Below are 22,376 nucleotides of genomic sequence, written 5' to 3'. Positions count from 1 at the left end.
CTCCTGCCTGCCCCTCCAGCAACATGGCTCCCGTGTCCCCCCCCCCCCCCCCACACACACACACTGGCATTCAGGCCGCCTTGACCCTTCAGAGCCTGGGACCCAGCGGGCTTCCTCCTTTGCACAGACTGTTCAGTCTGGAACCTTCCTGGTCTACATAACTCCTATTGGCCTTCCAACGGGAGCACCAGCATCCCTTCTTCAGGGAAGCCCAGCCTGACAACCCCTCGCCGTCCCAGCCCAGGTCCAGATCCCTGCCACCACCACCCCCTCCGCCCCTGACTTCCTAGGGTAATTAGTTATTAATGTGTGCTTCTCCCTGGGCTGTGAGCTCCATGAAGGCGGGCATCATGGTGGGTGCTCAGCCTGGAGCTGGGTGGGGTTGAGGGGAGCCTCTGGGTGGGATAGGGATGACAAACAACACAGCCAACCCCGGCTCAACGCATCCCCGGAGCCTTCCCGCAGCTACTAAACTTACAAACTCTGCATGGCAGCCGTGGTTCCAGAGGGAAAGGAAGGGAGGGAGGCACCTGGACATGGACTGAGCACCTGGGATGTGGACACGGACTGAGCACCTGGCATGTGTGCTGCTATGGATGTGGACCGCGGGGTTGCCCACTCTAACACACACCTGTTCCTCCGGTCTCCGTGGCAACCCATAACAACTACATAACAGTGTCCCCATGTTTGCAGGTGAGGAAAGGCTCAGAGAGGTCAAGTAACTTGTATAACAATACAGAGCTGGGAAGACCCCTGGCCTGCCAGGCCCCCAGGCCCATGCTCCGTCTATGCTCCACGCCACATGGAGATTATGTCAGGTCACTTAAGGAGCAGTGGCTCCTGCCTATGGGCCATGAATGGTGGTCCCAGGGGGCACATCAGGGGTCATGGGTGGTGGTCCTGGGAAGCACGTCAGGGACCCCGGGTGGTACTCCTGGCAGGGGCCATGGGTGGTGGTCTTGGGGGCACATCAGGGGCCACAGGGTGTTGGTCCCGGGGAGCATGTCAGGGGCCGTGGGGTAGTGGTCTCGGGGGGCACGTCAGGGGCCATGGATGGTGGTCTTGGGGGCACATCAGGGGCCATGGGTGGTGATCTCGGGGGGCATGTTAGGGGCCACAAATGGTAGTCCTGGGGGGCATGTCAGGGGCCACGGGGTGGTGATCCTGGGGAGCACGTCAGGGGCCATGGGTGGTGGTCTCGGGGGGCACGTCAGGGGCCACAGATGGTGGTCTTGGGGGGCACATCAGGGGCCATGGGTGGTGGGTCTTGGGGGGCATGTTAGGGGCCACAGATGGTAGTCCCGGGGGGCATGTCAGAGGCCACGGGGTGGTGGTCTCGGAGGGGCACATCAGGGACCACAGGTGGTGGTCATGGGGGGCATGTCAGGGGCCTGTGAGTCCATGGGAGCCCCCAGCACCACCTCGGCCTGAATTAACTATATTCCTTTCACATCCAGATATAACTGTTTTCAAATACATATGAATTTTATCTGAAATTAAATATCATGATTAACGCGACAACATGCCTCTCAGGGGGCTGATGAATTCACACTGGTCCTACATGGGAGAGAAGGGCGACGTGAGCCCACACACACCAAAACGTGCAGCATGTAATATGCTTTTTCTCCCTTAGGCTGTAAAAAGGCCAGGGGTGTTGTCCTGTCGAGTGAGGAGCTGAGAGCACAATTCTTCCATAATTTGTGAAAAAAGAGAAAAGCCCAGGCTATCTGTGCACAGGTGCTGGTGTATGCAGAATCTCTGGGGAGATGTGCAAGGACACCTGGGTTGCCTCTGAGGACAACCGAGGGCTATGAGAGGGGGGTTTTCACTTTACACCTTTTTGTACCACTTGAATGTTGTGTCATTTCAATAATTAAAAAAAAATTTTAACTTAATGAATATAAAATTTTGGAAAGGCAAGATAGCCAGAGGGAGACCCTCTACACAGAGCCCTGAATTTCAGGTCAGATGCTCCTGTGCTCTCTTGGGTTTCTGTACAGGAAGAAGCCCAGTGACAATACCTTGGAGACCAGTAATGAAGATAGGGACCGAATGCCCTGGTCCTTGCAAACTTGGCCTTTTTTTTTTTTTTTTTTTTTTTTTCATAAAATGCACAGTGATCTCTGCTCTCCAAATGCTAGATGCCCAGGGGAAGTAGACCTAATGCCAGCTCCGTGGGGACCCACCACACTCCCATCTCCTCCCCTCCCGTCCCTGGGGCCTGCCCCAACCCACATGCACACCCCCACCCACCCCAGCCACACTCACATGGACAGCACCTTTACTTCCAAGATTTCGTGCCTCAGCTCCAGACATCTTGTGGAATTATATTCAAATGGGCCCTCGTAAAATTCAAAGTACCTGGGAACCAACAGGGACAGAGGTTACTATGCAAAGCAGCCAGCCAGACTTTGGGGTGGGGGTGGGGGCAGGGGGCTGCAGGGCTCTTGGTGGGGGGGGGGGGTCTAACCTGGGCAAATAAAGAGAGTGCACAGGCCCCACCCAGCCCCCAGGACCACTGGGGTCCTCTGGCTTGATCACTGGGTGGTTGATTACTCCCAGAACCCCACTACCCCAGGAGCCTAAGTCTCTACAAGGCATCAACTCAACTCAGCAAATCATGACACTCAGAAGCAGGTTGAGTTTCAAATCCATGGCTGCGAAAGAGAAAGGAAGCAGGAGGATGCCCTGGGCACTATCTCATTCTCCAGTTTCTGGTGATGGGTCCCTGACGGAGGCAACACTGGGAGTCTGGACAGTGATAACCCAGACTTTCTGCCAATCCTGTCCTTTCCTGCCCCTTTCTCCTCCCCTTGGGACACAAGCACAGCTAAGATCTACTATTTTTCTACTCCTCATTAGCTCGTTTGACCCTAGCACTCATGCTGTGACCAGGTGAGACTGACATTTCCTTCTCCCCATCTGGCAGCTGAGAAAGCTGAGCTCAGAAAGATGGAGCTCAGGTCCCACGAGCAGTGGGGCAGGGCCAGGCTTAGGCCAGGTCCCACCGCAGAGGAGCCCAAGCCCCCTCCAACACTGGCTGGCTCAGGCATGCCAGGGCCACCGCAGGGTCACTTCTGCAGCTCCAAGCAGAGTTGTATCGATTCCAGCCAGCGCCTGCTGAGCCCTCCCCTCGGGCCAAGCTCTTGACGTGGATGCATCCAGTTTTCATCTTTAGAACTAGCCTCAGCATCTGGAGGAAGCTCTGGGAGTTCAGTTCACTCACTCACCCAGAGCCACATAGATGGGAGGTGGCACAGCTGGGACATGAGCCTGCACACTGACTCTAGGCTACTCCTGTTCACTCACCCATAAGGACAGCGGGTACCCCTGAAAAGGGCCCTGTGGCCTCCCTCCACAGCCACTGGGTGAGGAAGTCTTTAAAGTCGCTCCCTCTCACACCTGAAGTTCCCACCAGCCCAGAGAAGGAAGAGCACCCGGCTGGTGGGGGGTGGGTGGAGGGATCCTGCAGACATAAAACACAGCAGATTACTGCCCAGCTCGGCCACAGAGGTAGCATGGGGCCTGTCCTCATGGCCTCCTCTTCTGGAGGCTGCTCAGAAAAGGCCGGGGTGGGGTGGGGTGAGTCGGATCCCCCAGAGAATCAATACCAGAGAATCAAGAAGCCTGCAGGGTCCAGCCACTCTAGATGCAGGGTCAGTGGCCTGACAAAGGGTAGCTCTGGAGAATCAGAAGTGGGAGTTGTGCCCCAGGACCGCTCCTGGGCCCTGTGGGCCGTGACTCAGGATTTAAAATAAAGTCACTCCCCGAGCATTTCCCAGAAACCTTCCTGACATGTAGGGGCAGTTACTTCGCACTCATTCTCACACGCCTCGTTTCTGTGCACCAGCTCAGGCATGTGCCACTTTACACACAGAAGGGCGTTTCACCCAATAGAGTTAGGCTTCTTTTTAAAATACTTGCGTGTTAAATAACTTCCATGTGTAGTATCACATGTACTATTTTAAGACATATTTTCACAAATATTTTGTTCTTAATTTTCATGTCATTAAATAGTTGTTTTATTAATTTTTTTAAAATTTTTTTATTTATTTATGATAGTCACACAGAGAGAGAGAGAGAGAGAGGCAGAGACACAGGCAGAGGGAGAAGCAGGCTCCATGCACCGGGAGCCCGATGTGGGATTTGATCCCGGGTCTCCAGGATCGCGCCCTGGGCCAAAGGCAGCGCCAAACCGCTGCGCCACCCAGGGATCCCTGTAGTTAAGTTTTAAAGTTATATTTCAAAGGCAGTTCAAATAATATTTTTAAATATTAAAACATTTTTTTAAAAAAAAGATTTTATCCATTTATTCATGAGAGACACACAGAGAGAGAAGGGAGAGACACAGGCAGAAGGAGAAGCAGGCTCCATGCAGGGAGCCTGACGTGGGACTCGATCCTGGGATTCCAGGATCACACCCTGGGCTGAAGGCAGCGCTAAACCGCTGAGCCACCCGGGCTGCCCTAAAACACTTTATACACCAAACTGGCTCCTGTTGACACACTGAAATTGGCTCTTTGTTCTTGTGTCATAAAAGAATTGAAGCAAAGTGCATAAAAACAAGGCATTCGGGATTCCCAAAACATCGCACTCACCTATTTCTCTCTGCTTCCCTGTGTTTTGGAAACCCGTTTGTCTGCCTTTCTCATCTGGGAAACCCATATTGTATCATTTAGTGCCCAGCTCAAAATGCCTCTTACTTCTGTGAAGCCTTCTCTGACTCTCACTCCAGGGGTCCCTCCTTGTCTCTTAATTAGAGCAAATAACATTGTATTATAATAGTGTGTTTATGTATCTGCTTGCCCTTTATCTCCAACACAGGGACTCTTTGTTACCTCTGTACCTTCTGCACTACAGAGGCTGGAAAGCTAAAAAGCTGTATTTCCCAGACTCCCTTGCAGCTTAGGTCCAACCAGTCAGAAGCGTTTGCGTGAGTTGAATTCAGAGCTGCGTTCTAGGTAAGCCACAAGGAGCCTCCAGGCACTGTTCCACTGGTGCAGATGTGGCCGCTGAGGCACGGCTCTTGGAAACCACTGTGGCCAAAGCACCCTCATGATGAAATCGGAGGCCACGGCTTTCGTGGTGGCCCTGGTTGGCAGCACAGGTTGGGGAGGCTCAGCCTGGGGTCTCTCTTCAACTTTCCCAGTGATTATGAGCTGGCTGTACCCTGAGTGAATCCCTTTCTGCTTTCACTAGCTAAATGGATTCTGTTATCTATGGTTGAGAACACGGGGTCAGCATGAGGCCACCAGAAAAGTCCATGACCTTGGCTGTAACTCACATCATTTTCCAGTCACTCGACCGGAGGCGAGGTCTGGTGTCTTATCACAAAGATCATCATTTGCAACTAGAGCCAGCGGCACTGAGTCCTTTGGAATCCACTGGGTCATCTGAAGCCGTGATCTCAGGCTGCTACTAAGAAAAGCTCTAGATTCAAATGGTGCAGGAGTTATTTAGGAGAGACTTACCCCAGTGGTCTTAGGGGGTTGGGAATCCCACAGACACATCTTTCTTATGCTTCTAGACCAGCTGTGTGACTTTGGTAAATCTTGCCCTCTCTGGGCCTCTTCTGTCTCCTTCTTAAAACAATCTGTCTGAACTAGATGACAGACATATGTGACCGTCGGGTTGAGAGAAGGTATTGATGAGAAATTCAGGGGATGTCTCAGGACGGTGCCTGTGACACAGCTAGTGCTCAAGATATGTCCAACTCCTTTCTTTCTCCTTTCTGCCAATGAAGGGCAAGAGGGTCAGCAACCTGCTGACAGCCCCTCAGCTGGTTGAGGGCAGAGCTGGGTCGGGCACAAATAACCTCAAGAAGTTTCTCTGTGGTCTGGACTGGTTGGCATCCTCCGTCTGCTGCTGCCAGGAAACCTCCTCTTTCCCACACCACCCTGCAGAGAAAGCCCGCTGGGATGTGGGAATGATTTTCCCCAAACCCCCATCTCTGCTGCAGACTCCATGGATGAACCCTGTTTCCGATGCTTTAACAGCTGGATTTTGTTGATTTTGGAGAGACTGCCCCTCCCAGGGCTAGCCAATTCCTCAAGATAGTAACACCGGGGAGCACACCTCTCCTATGTAATCCAGAGCTCAAGCCCACCCCACCCCCGCTCCCAGCTCACTGCCTCCCACTCAGGGCCTCTTTCCCCCTGCCCTAATCATCCCAGGGCCGGTACCACACAGCTGGGGGCAGCCCTTATGCCCTGGAGCCCACTGAAATTATTCAGGCTGATGATTCCCAAGCCCGTGTACCTGTCTCACCTGTTTCTTCCATGGAAACCATAATAGAGGCTCTTGCCCACTTTCCCCACCAACACCTCTGCTCCCGAGCAACCCCAGCACTCTCCCATGTGACCCTGTATGGTGCAGCGCATCTCCGGCTTCTGGGGAGCTGTGAGTACAAAATCCTCTGGCAGTGACTTCTGCGTCTGTGTGTCTCACCACGCACAACTCTAACAAATCCCAGCTGCCCTAAAAACACAATGTGGTACCTCAGCCAAGCCATGAAAACCACTCCCCGCCTGCGGCTAAAGCCCCAATTCTCCCATCTGAAAATGGACCTAAAAGCCCTTACTAATGTCTCTATCCTACCTGGGCTTTGCTTTTCTGAGCTGTGCTGCTCCATCCCGGTCTCTAAAGATAACTGACTTGAGGAAATAAGACTGTCACAAGCACTGCCAGGTGTCCCCACCCCCCTGCATTCTGCTTCTGCCAGGACACCCAAGGCCTGTGTTCTGGGGAAAGCCATGGTAATCCCTCTTTGGCCTGGACAGACTTTTATGCAGATGTCAAAAATGACGCTTCAGTTTCTTTGTGGAGTGACGCAGGAAGGAAGATGCTCATATGATAAGATTGAGTGTAAAATGCAAGTGACCAAACTGTGATGGCCCAAAAGAATGGGACATGCGTATGTGAAAGCATGGGGCCCAGGGAAGGCCATAGCAAAGCACTAATGGTGGGCTTCTGTGAGGACTGGGATTGTGAATGGTTTTTCAGATACTTTCCTGTACATTCACGAGTCTTCTGCAATGGGGTTCTGATTCTTGTGTTATTGGAAATCACTTCTAAACACCCTCTTAAGTCCTAGATCTCCCTCGAACCAGCTCAAGCTTCCTCTAACCTGCTACAAGATTGAGAAAAGCAGTTTCTCCGACCTTCTTAACTCCATCAGCTTCTCAAGGTGAGTAGGCCACTGCTTCTTCTTCCAGTTCTCGAAAGATGACCTCTGCCCAGCATCACATTTGGCACCTCGTGGGTATAAATAGTCTCCGCTGGTCAGCAGCAGCCCAGCTCATCTCAGATGCCACTTGGCTTCCGGCAGCCACGTCTGGGGCTGGTGCCAAGCTGCATCCGTCCTGCCCCTCTGGATGCCCTCAGGGACTGTGGGGGGCAGGGCGGGACGGCCCCAGCTGCCCGGCAGGCAGGTGCCAGCCTCCACTTGGTGAGAAGATGATGGCAGAGGTGACCACAATGGTCCTCCTCCTCCCTAGACTTGGGCTCTAGCTTTGCGGGCTGAGGAGGTGTCACCTGAGTGGGCCCCAGGCCCCGTGCACATCCCTGCCAGCCTTTCTCTGCAAGACTGCACCTTGGAGGGCTCTCCTGTTGGCCGGAGCCCCCTCCAGAGCTTCGTGGGGGCCACAGGGTCTGTCTTGGAGGCTGCAGTACTTTGAGCCCCAGCACCACTGGCCGGTATAAGATAAGGGCCGTGCCGTTTCCTGTCTACCACCCCCCAGGTGCTGAGGACGTTCAAGAGAACAGGAGTCCAGGGAGGTACCCATATCCTGCAAGAGCTTCTACCAGCCCAGGGAGCAGGGAAGCAGCCCCAGCTCAGCCATCGGAATCCCTGGGCTCCTCTCACACTTGGTGCAGGGTCTCAGGGGACCACAGAGTGGTTTATTCATTCTACACTGTGTAGGAACCCAGGAAGGGTATGGCACCTCCATGCAATTTAGGAAAAAATATCTTTTTCTCTGAGTAAATTAAGCCACAGGCCAGTCACATGGCTTATCAAGTGAGAGTGAGCTGAATGTCAACCCTGCCTGAACCCTTGGCTAGGTATTTTTGTGTAGGCCCCACCCTGCACAACTGTATGTGGCAGCCTGATTCTGGACTCTAGCTCTGTCTTGTTAATCCTCCCATCAACCCTCTGAGGCAGGCACTGTTTCCCGTTTTATACCCAAGACTCAGACTACAAGTATAAAGCAGCTTGCCCAAAGTCATTCAGCTAGTAAATGGGGGGTGCTGGGAAAGGGGACCTCAGGCTTTCGAAGGCCCAGAATGCATGTTCTCCAGTCCCTGCAGTGCACTCCCTCTCCCTGATACTGACACACCATGGTTATGGGGTGGAGGGTGGGGGGTCTCAGTGAGCAGCTCCCTCCCCTTCAGTGAGCTCAGAGCTATTTCAGAGCCAGAACAGCTGCCATCTCGAGATAGCACAGTACCCGTCAGAGCAAATGCACAGAAATCAGAGTCTGCAAATTGCAGCCTGACAATTCAAAGGACCGCAGCATCTTCCCAAATAGGTACAGAGAGAAGTGAGAAGGGCTGGGCCGTCAGCAACGGCGGGCCACAGCTGCCAACAGGAGACACTCCCCCACTAGGGGTGGGGGGCGGGGAGACCTGGCTGGGACCCCTGGCTAGACAATTTCATCGGTCCATGGGAATCGGCAGTGGTCTGTGAAGTATCAGACCTGGAAGCTAAAAAGGCCCATTCTGAATGCAACCCTGTGATGAGTCTGCTCCTAGTGTGAGCTTCCCCGGGGTGTCATTCCTGGCGTGGGGTGGGGGGTGGGGGCTGGGGGGCTTGAGGCCAAAGCCTATCGCCCCTCCTCCTGCCTGCAGCCAGCGGTTCTGCAAGGCCCCAGATCCAGTGTCTAGACATCCCATGCAGGAGTTCCCCTCCCCTCTGGGCCAGGTCAGGGAACCTGGAAAAACCCAGCCCACCTCCCTGGGTTTAAACTAGAGCCGGTCTCCCACTTGCACCCTGTGCTACTGATCCTGCTGTGCTCCACCCCCAAGCCCCGGGGGACCCCACAGTAAAAGCTGCACGCGACTGGTCTCCTGGTACATCACCTCTCACCCAACTGGTCACCTGTGCTCCATCCAGGGCCCTTCTCTCCCTCCCAGGACCAGGGGCATGAGCATGTCCTCTTATCTCCCTGGAAGGGCATCTGTGTCTAGAACACTCTCCCTCACTGTGTCTTTCTTATCCATTTGAGGTGAGCTTCCTGGTGGCCTCCCCCACCCTCCCTGCTGTGTGCCCACGGCCCCCGGCACACTCTAGCTCAGTCCCAATCACAATGGACCACACACAACACCCCCACTACCAGGGCGGGCCCCTGGGTGGCTGGCTCTTCCCCTCTTTCAGTCATTGAGGATTTACTGATCCACTACTATGTGCCAGGAACTGTTTTAGGCCATGATGCTATGAGGACCAAGCAGGACATGATCTCTGCTCCCGTGGACTTCCAGGACAGGAGACAAGAATGCAACACAGGTACTAAGGAGTGATGAGCTCTCTAAAAGTAAAGTAGACCAGAGGGTTGGAGGGTACCTGAAAGGATGGTAGGAGGTCAAGGAAGGCCTCTCTGGACAAAGAGACATGGAGCTATCAGCAGGGGTATAGGAAGAACATTCTAGAGAGAGAGAATGACAAGTAATTACAAGCGGTGTGAGGATGGACACAGCCAGTGGGCTGCGGGGCCAGGGCCACAGGGGTGGTGGGCAGTGAGGGGAATTGAGGCCCAAGGGGCAAAAGGCACCAGGTCAAGCTGGGCCCGTGGCTGTGCTTGACACGGCAGCACAGAGAAGCAGCAAGACAGCGTGGCCTGACGTACACGCTCCCTCTGGCCACGACGAGCAGAGAGGTACACGGGCCGTAGGAGCGAGAGGTGGGGGACAGTGCCCTGGGCAGCCCAGAGGGCAGAGGAGGAGACAGAGCAGGACCTGGGCTAAGGACAAAACCGGCAGGACATGCTCGGGGCAAAATGGCAAAGGTGGAAAACAGAGAGAAATCAACAGTAACTCCTAGGAGTCTAGCCTGGACAACCAGTTGGACCATGGAGCCATTTAAAGAGGAGGGAACAATGGAGAAGAGCAGCATGGCCATGCCTCAGGGGTCCTTGGGCCTGGCTAAGCTAGGACTCCTAGACGTTCAAGGGGGGATCACAGGTGGGCAGTCAGGTGCACACGTCTGTGGCCCAGTGCAGAGGTCAGGGCCAGAGATACATGCCCCAGGGTCAAGGGACAAAGGACTTTGCAAGATCCTAGGGGAGGGCACACCTACGGTCAGCTCTGACATTTGGATGGTGGTAGGGGAGACGGGCTGCCAAAGGAGGCTGAGAAAGAAAGGCGCAGGAAGGAGGAAAATTCGGGGAGTCCAATGACACAGAAGCCAGGAGCAGAGACCTCTTCCAGGACAGAGGGTCGGCTCTGTCCAGAGCTAACGGAGGCCAAAGAGGAGGAGGAAATGGAAGGCCCCACTGACCCAGCGACTAGGTGGTCATTGGTGACCTTGACGACAGCACTTTCAGGGGCGCAGGGAGGCTGAAGCCCCGCCGGCACGGCCTGGGGTGAGAACGGAAGTGGGGGGTGCCAGGGATGGTGACTGTGGGAGTGTGTGTGATGAGAGCTGAGTGTCATGCATAGAATGTCTGTGTTCCCCCCCCACCGAAGCTGTCCCACTGATACCCTACCCCCCAGCGGGACACTATGAGGAGGTGGGGTCTTCAGGAGGCCATCTGGTCATGAGGGTGCAGCTCTCACCAACGGGACCAGTGTCTTTATAAAAAGGGACCCCAGTAAGCTCCCCCACCCTTTTCCCACCACATGAGGGCACAGCCAGAAGATGAAAGCATGCAAGCCAGCGCCATGCTGTCACCCAGACCTTGAGCATCCAGCTTCCAGGACTGAGAGAGACAGCCCATTGCTTAGAAGCCATGTGGTCGGTGGCCCTTGGCTGCAGCAGCCCACCCACCCTGGGGCAGGGAGCCTGGGAAGACGTGGTCTTGGCTGAGGGGATAAGAATGGCACCCCCCCCCCCCGGGGGTGTGAGGGAGAGACCCAGGCCTTCTCTGAGGCGCTGAAGCCCCCAGTGGAAGAGGCAGGAGGAAAGGTTTATGCTCCACCCGAGGAGGCCTGTGTAGGGAGGGCAGCCTCTATGAACCCCTTTGCCCCTACCCCAGCGCAGCCTTCACGGCCATCGATGTAGGAAATACAGGCTAGGCATCACCTGCGCACCCCTAAACTGCTTATCAGATAGATGCTGGGTCCTCCCGACCTGACCCCAGCCCCCTCTTCCTTGCCATTCTGGGAGCTGACCCAGGCTATAGCCCTGGTAGGCATCCTCGATCATCTCTGGAAACGAGACCCAGAGAGGTAAGCAAGAGGGAAGCAAGTCAGGACCCAGCTCCACCCAGAATGTCCTCTCAGGGGACCCCACTAGTGATCAGGCAAGGTGAGAGTTTAACCACAGGGGAAACTGAGGCATAGAACCACTCACCTAAGTGGTTACTTGCCCTGGAGACTCAATTCAGACTTAACTGAGGGTCACAAAGCTCAAGGGCCAGGGGGACTCAGGGGACAATGCCACCTGACAAGTCTCTGGATGCCAACAAACTGGCCCTCCACATCAGCCTCCAGAGGCCCACGTCAGGTATGTAGGAGATGGGGAAGCTGCACCATCTTTGTTTTGCTTTTCCGGCATGCAGCCCAGAATATCCTGCCAAACATTCTCCCAATTCTTCCCAGTTGGATGGAGCCTTCATCCCTCTTCTTATTTATTTTTTTGTCCTTTCCCACAGACTTAACAATCCACCAGAAAGGCTAATGCTAAGCTGCACTCACAGGTCAGGCATGAGGGTGCCAGGCTTGCCACAGCTGTCACCACACCTGCAAGTCCAGGATGGAAAATTCTCCACCCAACCACCCCCGGGTAACCTTGACCCCAGGGCTCCTCTCTGAAAAGTCGAACCTCTGGGAGCAGGTGCAAGGAAGCATTTGTCAGAGGAAAGCATCAAGAAATCACTAAGTGCAGGGCAGGTGGGGGAAAGACACAGCAGATGGGGGGATCGGGGGATGAGAGACCCTAGACATGGAGCAGAACCCCAAACCCTACCCAGTTGGCCTGTGCACAGCCCAGGAAGAAGGATCCCTCTGTCTAGCATGGCCCCTCAACCCTGGGACCCTGGAGTCACACGGGATGCAGTTTGTGCTGGCTCCAGCATCCACCACCTCTGAGTCGTGACTCAGTTTCCTCACCTGGAAAATGAGGGCAATGACCTCAAGCACTGGAGGGTGAGGATGACGTGCAGGAGCAGGTGCGGGTGCCCGGCACCGTGTCTGGCACACAGGCCTCACAGCACTTGGCCAGGGGCGCCGCCTGCTGAGATGCCAGCCAAGGCCTGCCCCTCCCCCAAAGTACCTCAGACCTCCACACAGAGCTCCTGGCACGCTCGTTGCCTGTGCCACGCGATTTATTACTTAATTATTCACCGTCATGAAACAATTAGGGAACACCTGAACACACCGTAACGAAATGCTAAACTGAATTCCAGCTCTGAAATATGACCACCCCAACCCCCACATTGCACACAGCACCTGCTAGACACACACCCAGGCCTCCCCCCAGAGTGAGGGGCTCCGGCCCAGGCCCTAGACATGCACCCAGCTCAGTCTTCAGTGAAGCAGAGTCTCTCAAATCATCAGTTTGGGGCTTGCTCTTTTCTCCCCTGGCCGTGCCACCCTCCCACCTGAGAAGTCCCTTGTGCCCTAACCTGGAAGCCCAGCCACGCAGGGAGAATGCTATCCCAGGAACGGGTGGGGAGGAACAGGCAGCCCGGGAGGGTGAAGGCTGTGCAGAATTTGGGCGAGGGGCCGGTGAGGCCGACTGGCCAGGCCGCCGGTGGGCTGCGTCTGGAACTGGAGGTTCTGGAGGGCCCTGGAGATGCAAGCTCAGGTGGTCCAGGTCGGTTCTCAGGATCTGGGAAATGCCTGAGCGAACACCAAGAAGTTCACATGCGCTTGCTGGAGAACAGTCTGCGTGTGAAATGACAGAAACAGCCCCCCGTGTAGAAGCTTCTTACAGAGGTACAGTGAAAGGGGCTCTCCGGAAAGGCTTCAAGGAGGAGGAGGGGTGGGAGGTGGACCCTGGCGGGATGATAAGCACTTGATGTGGAGCAGGGTCCTGGTGGGAGAAGCTGAGCAAAGCCCTTTGTGCTGTGGTGCAGGCCTGGCTCAGAGTCAGCACCCAGCGGGCTCCTGGCCCCAGCTGCCCTCAGCCCCTCACACTCGGTCCTTTCCCTGGGACAGGCTGAGCCAGCGGCTGCCCCACTGCCCAGCTTGCGGGACCTCAACCACCAAGGGCGCTGCTGCCGCCCCCCTGCCCTCTGGCCAGTCCCTGGGAAGGCAGTGGGGGGCCTGGCCAGAGGGCAGTGGGGAGGCAGCAGGCTGGCCCTGGAGGACTGGAGGACGAGAGCCCTCCCTACCCGGTCATCTACCATTCCACAACTGCAACGATGCCCTGTGGGAGGTGTCTGGGACGGCTTCTCGGGCACTTACTGCAGAAGTATATGAACTGCCCTCACTGCTCTCTCCCTCCTTCTGAGCCAGCCCCCTCCCCCTCCTACAGGCTCCCCTCCCCCACCCAGCCACCCAGAAGGCCCAGATGGTCCAGTAGGGTAGGTAGTAACCTGCTCTTCTCAAGAGAACGTTCTCCAATCATTCCAAACTCTGAAGGGGTTTATGATTCAAAGTGTCTGCCCTCCGGGATTAATTTTCAAAGACTGTGTCAGAGACAGATTCATTCAAAGGAAGACATCTCTAAGGGAGAATTCGGGAACACCGACATGTAGGTCTGCTTTTGTACCAGCAGCCTCTACTATGCACCTGCTTGCATCATTCTTCTATTCCATTAACATCAACTGGGCCCCTTCACGCTAGCTGCCAGACTGGGTGCTGAGGGGTTCAAAGGACCAGGAGCAGGACCACTGCCTAGTGGGGGAAGTGGAAACATTATACACATAACTCGAACACATACCCGGATGAGAGCTATCTTCCGAGATCTTCCCGGTTGTTCAAGGCACCCGCTTCAATAGCAGCATTTGCCAATTAAAAATGATTCTGATCTTCTCACTGAGACAGTTCCCCTAAGGACTCTAACTGGACATGGTTAGGCCTGCACTTGAAATTAATAAAGCTGTATGTCGATGTATACTTTATCACTCGCACGCTTTCCAATCAGGCCTGGACATCCCCTAACTCATGTCCAATGAGAAGACCTGACCACAGCCATTATGAGCACTGTCTGCCCTGCATGTTCTTTGTGGTCTTATTTAGAGTTTTCCAGACCAATCACTTGGACCTGCCCTTTCTCCTGCAGCTCCTGTTTGAATATACAACTGATCAGTCATCTGCTTTTCCTGCCTTTCTTTATCCTCTGGTTCTATACGGCACTTCTCAACTTCCCTTCCAACTGTGTTGATAATAAATAACATACTTTACCTCACTGCGACACATCTTACAACTATAGATCACAAAATAGGGCATGCACTGCATTTTTCAGTAGCTGAATGATACCATAAAGTACATCCCACATTTCTGGCGTGGAGAGCTGTTCCCTGAGATGCTTTGCTTTTATCCTGAAGAGCAAATCCCACAGCAGCATTCGATCCTGCCCAAGCCCTGCAAATGCGCTGCCAGGACTATCCTACCCATTAGAAAGATGGCAGGAACTACTGCTACACTGAGGTTAAAAATTTATATAAATAAACTAATTAATTAATTTTAAAAAACAAAAAATCTCCAACATACAGTTCAGTTCTAATTACATTAGCCATTATTTCCCACACATGGGAACCATACATTTTATGGTTTCCCACATACGTGATAGTAACATGGGGATGGGGGCAGGGGGAGGTGGGGGTCAACCATAAATTGCCATCTGATATTGGAACCACCCCAGAAGAAGTTGGGATATGCGCTCATCACATTTGTTCGGTGACTAACTAAGGGGGGCTCAAAGGTCCAGTGGTGGCTCTCCAGAAGCAAATCAACTGAGCTGGGGAGCACACTGGATAAAGGGTGCCTTCGTGCTAAAGCCAAATGTGTAGAGGCCAGCGGTGGCTCTGGCCCTGGGTGACAGGGAAGCATGGGGGGGGGGGTGACAGGGAAGCATGGGGGGAGCTGTCCTCGGTCACTGGGGGAGGGGAGGAGGGAGGCAAAGTGAAGGAGGGATTAGTGAAGAAAGGAGGTGGGAGAGAGGCAGGAGACAGGGAGCAAGAAAGGGTGGCAGGAAGAAAGACTGGGGAGAAGAGGTTGGGCAGAGAGGCAGAGAAGTCAGCAGCCTGAGAGAGAGGAGCAGAGGGGCACCTGGGTAGCTCAGTGGTTGAGTGTCGGCCTTCCGCTCAGGGCGTGATCCCCATCTTGGGATCGAGTCTCACATTGGGCTCCCTGCAGGGAGCCTGCTCTGCCTGTGTCTCTGCCTGTGTGTCTCTCATGAATAAATAAATAAAATCTTAAAAAGAGAGAGAGAGAGAGAGAGAGAGGAGGAGGAGAGAGAAAGACCGCGGGCCACAGGACAAGGTGCAAGCACAGCTCTGGCTGGTGTCTCCCCCAGGGGCCTGTCCGATCTTGCTCTGCTGATTGGCACCCTCTAGCCAGCCCTCCCAGTTAGCTCTTCAAAGAGTCCTCCCCGGGAAGGCAGACACCTGAGACCTTACCTAGAGACCACCCCCCATCTGGACGTGAGATGCTTGGAAGGGACAACTCTGGACGCCCTGCTCTCACTGGTGACTTCCCAGGGGTCTAGTGGTTGGCCAGAGCCCCCACCACACATATATGGAACGAACCAGCCAGAAGAAAATCTGGATCCCTGAAGCTGGCTCGCACCCTGAGGTCTGTCTGGTGGGAACACTGCCCAACACCCCCTGACCCCCTCTGCTGACATTTTTCTGACATTGGAAGCACATGTTTACTTTTAAAAGCACTGAACAGAATCATATATATTGAGGATCCCTGAAAAAACACATGAACTTCTCCTCTACAGGGTCAATTCCATGTTTTGGTGTCAAAACTGACAAAAGCAAAAACTCAGGTCTCTTTCCCAGTGAAACGGACCTGAGCGTCAGCACATGTGCTTAGCAGAATCAAGGGACCAAACAACTGAATTGGCCCCTGGAAACCCTTAGCTGGCAAGTTCCAGCCACACCTGGAGAAAGCATCTCGCCCCCCTCCCCTCCCCAGGACACTACATTTTCATGCATTCCACAAACACTGGGCTCCTGGGCACACGGAGGCCCCTATTACTGATCAAGCTCCAAACACGCCGGTAGGGCAAAAGGTAACCATGCAATGGCATGAAGGTCAAGTCTCGGCCCCATCCTGATGGGAACGGTTCTCCCCCCGCTGAGGTCACCTGGCCCAGGGGGCAGAGTAGGAACTATGTGCACGGTGGGTACCAGGGGAGCAGACCCCATGGCCTACCCCCACCCTGATGCCCCCATGTGCAAACCTACACACATCTGTGGGCTGACATCCCAAATCCTTGCAGCAGGGATGGAGCGGGAGCCTGCACCTCGGATGGAAGCCTGAGAGCTGCCAGCACCCCTCCGCACCCCTCCCCGCTCGCCCACTCACAGAGACAGGCCACGGAGTCCCTACTTGTCATGCTTGGGTCCTAGCCCTCACTCTCCTGTCACAGGAGACGTGAGCTTCAAGCCCTGGTGCTGAGCCTGCTTCTTCCCTGAGGGTAGTAGCTCTGGGGGTGGCCCCTGGGTCAGGGGCTACGAGGTCACCCCAGGACGGGCCGCCCCCCTCCCCGGTCACCTACCACCGCCATCTGTACCTGGAGCTGGAGTCACTGCTGCTCTGCACTGCTGGGTCGTCCGTGACATTAGGGAGCCCCGTCCAATTGGCCAGCTGGTCACCACTCTGCCAACCAAAGTGAGGGCCTCTGGCGAGAAAACGAGGCAGTCGGTACTCAAGGCCCACACGCTGCCTTCCACCCATGTACCGCCGAACCTCTCTGTCATCGTCATCAGGCATGAGACCCTCACGCCGACCTCACCCTCATCCGGCGGGGGACCATCATGAACCACAGCCCCCACCGCATTCTCCCCTCGCTTACATCCATCCCCTTCTTCCGCCCTGCCCAGCAGAGCTACGAACCTGGGGACACTGAGGCTTAGCAAGGTCAAGGCTGTAGAGCTCTGCTACCACCTATGTGGGCGCCACCCCCCCCCCCCCGCTAGAGACTTATTCTGGTGGGGGCGGGGTGGGGGGCTGCCAGCACCCTGCCCTCCCAGGGGCCAGGCACCCACAGAGCCCTTCATGAAATCGGCCGCCAGGGCACATGTGTACGTCCTGGTTGAAGATGAGGAACTCAACACACAGGGTTATCCTTGCTCCCGCCCCGTCCCTGGATGCAAGGACAGCAAAGGAATAGAGGATGTGAGCATGGAGAGGAGGCGATAGACAGGCCAGGGACAGCACTGTGGGGGATGAAAAACACGTGGGCAATTCACTCCCCTAGACCCGAGAGAGTGGGACCCAGTTGGGTTTACAGGGAGCCAATCTATGCCCTGAGCACCACCCAAGAAGGCTCTGGAATCAGGGGGCCGGGGCCACTGAGGGTAGGAATGCAAAGTGAGGCTGAATGTGGGAGGACAGTTTTAGGTTTGTAGGAGGAGCAGCTGGACAACCCCCCACACACACTCGCCCATGCAGGCCCCCTCAAGCCCATGCCGTGTGGGCCCTCAGCTGGCCCACCCCACATGTGGTGCGAGGCTGCGCTCCAGGGAGCTGATCCCTAGAAGCTCTGTAGTTTCTGTCATACCCGGACCTAATGTGAAACCCACCCACCCTACACCCTACCCCCCCTAGGTGGCAAAGGTGGGATGGGGAGGAAACCAGACCAGGTCAAAAGAAAACAAAGGTTGGGGGATTAGGAAGAGGGCTGTGTCACCCCATTGTCCTAGCACAGGGTTTCTCCACCAGGCGCTGCTGACATTTGGGGCTGGGTCAGTCTGGGTTGAACTGTGCATTGTGCGGTGCAGAGCTGCACCCCCTGCTCACCGGTCTCTACCCTCTACATGCCAGGAGCACCTCATCTCCCATCCTCCTGTTGGGATGATCAAAAACGTCTCCAGACGTTGCCAAGTGTCCCTCCTGGGAGGCCAAACCCCTAGCTGAGAACCATTGTCCTGAGACAATGCCCACCTCACAGAGCTCCCATGAACCTTCCGGAGACTGGCTTGCCCTGAAATATGAATGGACAATGAAAGACCGCCAATTGGCACGTTTAATCTTCAAAGTCAAAACAAAGAGAGAAAAAAAAAAAAAGAAAAATAAAAAGGAAAACTCAATGTGAAAGAGACAAATGAAAGGAGAAACAAATTTTTAATAAAACCCTTGATAATCAATAGCCCCTAAACTGAGGGATGGGATAGCGGTGGTTGTCAGAGTGGCTGTCTGGTCAACCCAGACGGGCCGCTAATGAGCCACATGACCTTAGGCAAACCTTCGTGGCTCTCAGTTCCCATCTTTCAAGTGAGAAGAGCTGTCTCAGATGTCTCCAGAGTCCTTGACCAAAGCATCACGGAGTTGAGCTGTGTCCTCGGGGCCCACCCAGCACCCTCTGTGGGCGTCCAGGTAGCCCCACTGTTCAAGTGCTGTCCCTGAATTCAGGGTGGAAATGCTGTGCAGACCAGATGCAGTCTGAGGACCCCCACCCCATCCCTGGGGCCCCTGAGACAAGTGTGCATCACCCGTCACAGCCCAGGACACCGAGGCATAGTCTGAGAAGTGACCTAGCAGCCAGTGGGAGCTCGGAGGAGACCTGACACCCATTTCAGTCACTGTGCCACCCACTACCTGGTGGATCCCATGCCAGATTATGCAGTGGGGAGCACACCCGAGGGCCTTCAGTCCTGGGGGCCTGGCTCAGCCTCCCTCAGCCTCCTGCCCCACAGACGAGCCCACACAGGAAGCCCAGGGCCTGTGACCACCCCCTTCTCACCCACTCGCCCCCCAAATGACACAGGCAGTGGGAACGTCCATGCCTGACCTGCTCCAGGCTGAACTTGGGTTGACTCCACGTGGCAAAAAAAATAATAAAAGAAGTAAGTCATTCAGAAAACATCAGTACTTAACTTTTGTGGGCGGACTGAATTATTTATTGTCTCCATTTCCAAGAAGGGAGCTGGGCTTTCTCTCCTCTTCCTTCAGCGCCCGGCTGCAAGGGCTGAGACCTTCCCGGTTCCCTGAGAACCAGGAGGGGAAGGCATGGCCTCAGGGCCAGGATGGGGGCTGCTGGCAGAAGATGCCCCACCCGGGAAGCCTGCTGTGGTGGTTTGGGGCTCTCCCTCAATAGCCCCTCTGAGCAGACAGCAGGGCCTCAAAAAGGCCCCAGCCAGGGGGCAGCCCCGGGGGCAGGACCCAGGGCTCCAGGAGCCTCCAGGGAGAAGTGAGCAGGCTGACCCAGGCTGGGGTGGCTCAGGGACCCCCAGCTGATCTGATCCATGCAAACTGAGGGTGGGGCAGGTGGTGGGGGTGGCAGGCACTTCGAGGATGAGACGCCCTTTCCCACCAGCTGGCAGATAAGGTTAAATGAAAAGAGGAAAAGGGAATGAACGAACTCCTCCCATCACAGCAAGTTTGTGAAAGAAAAAGTAGAACCACTTTTCCATCATTCGTCAGCAAGTCACTTGTGTTGGACCTCGCAGCTGATCGAGGATATTTTTCCTTTATTTTCACACTAGTTTTATTTTTTTATAGATTAGGTATATCTCAAATATTTATTATATTTTTTAAGATTTTTTAAAGATTTTATTTATTCATGAGAGACACAGAGAGAGACAGAGAAAGAGGCAGAGACACAGGCAGAGGGAGAAGCAGGCTCCCCGCGGGGAGCCTGATGTGGGACTTGACTCCAGGACCCAGGGATCATGCCCTGAGCCAAAGGCAGATGTTCAACCACTGAGCCACCTGGGTGTCCCTATTTATTATATTCTATATTTATCGAACAGCCCTGCCAGGCTGGGTGCAGGCTAGAAAAAGTCCTGTCTCAGTGACACTTAATCTCTACCAGACAGAGACAGACGCGATGACAATGCACTAACGGGACACAATGTGTAGTGGGTCAGAGGCTGACAAGCGCTATGGGAAAAATAAAGGGCAGTGAGGAGGATAAGGGGTCTGGGGTGGGTGTTGAGAGGTGCTCATCCACACAGCGTGGTCAGGGAGCCTCTCCAAGAAGGGGCCGTCACGGAGCAGGATAGGAAGTGGGGGATGAGGCAGCAGGTGGCTCCCGAAGAAGAATGTTCCAGGAGAGCAGCAGCACCCATGGCGGCCCTGAGGGGGTATTATGGCTTCTTCTGGGGCTGGCAAGAGGCTCTGAGCAGTTTAGGGCCGAGTGAGCTAGTGCAGGTTGCAGGACAGGGCATCAGTTCGGAGAAGCAGCACCACCTCTCTGTACTCCCATAAAGCCACCTAAGAGGGAGGTGGGACCCACATCATCTTCTGAGGAGTCCAGAACTCAGCCAGGCAGCCTGGAGTCTGTGAGCGCCAGGCCCTCTCCCACCCGCCCCCCCAGCTCTGATCTACAGAAGGTGCTGGTCAGACAAGGTCTCTCCAAGGAGGTGCCAGGACCTTCCCACCCAGGTCAAAGTGGAAGTGCCTACCAGCTGGGAAGCTGTTTCAGTGGGACTAATGGGCATAACTACCAGGCTCCACGTGCTCCTTCACGCAGCCTGGTCCCACTCTTGACTCACCAGTGACTCATGGGCCAGATGGTAACATTCCCCCCAGAAGAACCTTCTGGGAGAAAGGGAAGTGCAATCATCCACAGGGTTCACCTGCGGGGACTTTTATTTGGGGCAAGAGGAAGGCTGCAGCAGGTGGGGGCTTCCCAAGGGCAGAGAGGAGTGGGGGGTACCATCCTCTCCAGAGGTGCTACCCTACAGGTGGCAGAGGGTTGGCCTCCTTGAGAACCCCAGGCCAAGAACCCATTGCCCCAGGGAGCAGAGGCTCCTGGATTCTGAGACCGTCCAAGGCTCTGCAAAGGCCCCTGCCTAAGAAGCAGCTGGGCCAGAGTATTGATAGTGCTAGGGCCAAAGTGGGGGGTGACAGGGTGCACACAGGGACAGCCAGACATGGGAGGGGTCAGAGGCAGACACCAGACAAGCTCCAGGCACAATTCAGAGACCAACTTGCCACCACCACCACCCTGCCCCCACGTCTATACGCCACAGAGGAGTCTGGGGCTTCCAGGCCCACATTCAAATGTCAGGTGCTGGGCGGGCGCTCCACAACTCCCCTTCCAAGAGGGGCTGCTGCAGGAGGAGCATGGGGTGACAGAGGGGTTGGGGTATACACACAGCCCTCCAGCTGTCCTCTGGCACTAAGGCCCCCCCACAGCAGACCACAGTGAACAGGGTGGAGACCCTCTGCCTCCTCAGACATGGGGGACATGCGGGGTCGTCCCCTCACACACTCACTCATGCACACATTCCTGCCAACTGCTCTCTTTTAAGAGCTCCCACTAACCCTATCTTCTCCATCTCATGACACCACCCAGATTCTCTGAGGTTAGCAGCCCACATTCTCTCCCAAACCTGGGGAACCCCGTCTGGCTGAACTTCCCCCCATCATTTCATTCCTGCACCAGCCTTTGCTCCTGCTGGATGCTGGGACTCTTAGGGGTTGAACTGTGTGTTACACTGAAGTCCTCACCAGTGAAGGTGACGTTATTTGGAAATAGGGTCATTGCAGATGTGATGAGTTCAACTAGGATGAGGACATGCCCAGGGTTGGGGGGGCAGGGGTGCCTAACCCAGTATGACTGGTGTCCATACAGAAAGGGGAACTTTGGACACAGACATGCACACAGGGAGAGCGCCTTGTGAAGATGAAGGGAGATATCTACAAGCCTAGGAATGCCAAAGGTGACAGGCAAGCCAGCAGAAATGACGGGGCAGGCATGGGACAGATTCTCCCTCAAGGGCCTCAGAAGGAACCAACCCAGCCGACACCTTGGTCTTAGACGTCCGGCCTCCAGCCCCGCGTGACAGTAACTTCCTGTTGAAGCCCCCCAGTCTGTGGTACATTGTTACAGCCGCCCTACCTGACCACACCCTTGGTGTAATGGATCCTGCCTCTCTAATCCTCTAGGGCAGAATCATACTCCTTCTAGACTCCATTCAGGGGCACCTGGGTGGCTCAGAGGTTGAGCACCTGCCTTCGGCTCAGGTCATGATCTCGGGGTCCCAGGATCAAGTCCCACATCGGGGAGCCTCCTTCTCTCTCTGCCTATGTCTTTGCCTCTCTGTGTGTGTCTCTCGTGAATAAATAAAACCTTAAAAAATAATAATAATAAA

At 55.0% G+C, this 22,376-nt stretch overlaps 1 protein-coding gene across 3 annotated transcripts in view; it reads right to left on the bottom strand.

Annotated features, from left to right (window-relative positions):
- Positions 1-22,376, bottom strand: part of ST8SIA5 (ST8 alpha-N-acetyl-neuraminide alpha-2,8-sialyltransferase 5) — a 64,026-nt gene that overhangs the window by 28,898 nt on the left and 12,752 nt on the right. The window contains exons 1-3 of one of the 3 annotated variants that reach the window (XM_038543352.1): positions 18,076-18,125; positions 16,847-16,954; positions 2,269-2,361 (exon numbers count right to left, since the gene is read on the bottom strand). In XM_038543352.1, the coding sequence (XP_038399280.1) occupies positions 2,269-2,361; positions 16,847-16,954; positions 18,076-18,110 (236 nt within the window). In that variant the 5' untranslated portion in view covers positions 18,111-18,125. Of the gene's footprint in view, positions 1-2,268; positions 2,362-16,846; positions 16,955-18,075; positions 18,126-22,376 lie in introns of those variants that run through there. The other 2 variants (XM_038543351.1, XM_038543353.1) reach the window with 2 other exon arrangements.

Source organism: Canis lupus, chromosome 7 (assembly GCF_011100685.1).
Source record: "Canis lupus familiaris isolate Mischka breed German Shepherd chromosome 7, alternate assembly UU_Cfam_GSD_1.0, whole genome shotgun sequence".
NCBI lineage: Eukaryota > Metazoa > Chordata > Mammalia > Carnivora > Canidae > Canis > Canis lupus.
This window is presented reverse-complemented; position numbering and strand designations above follow the sequence as displayed.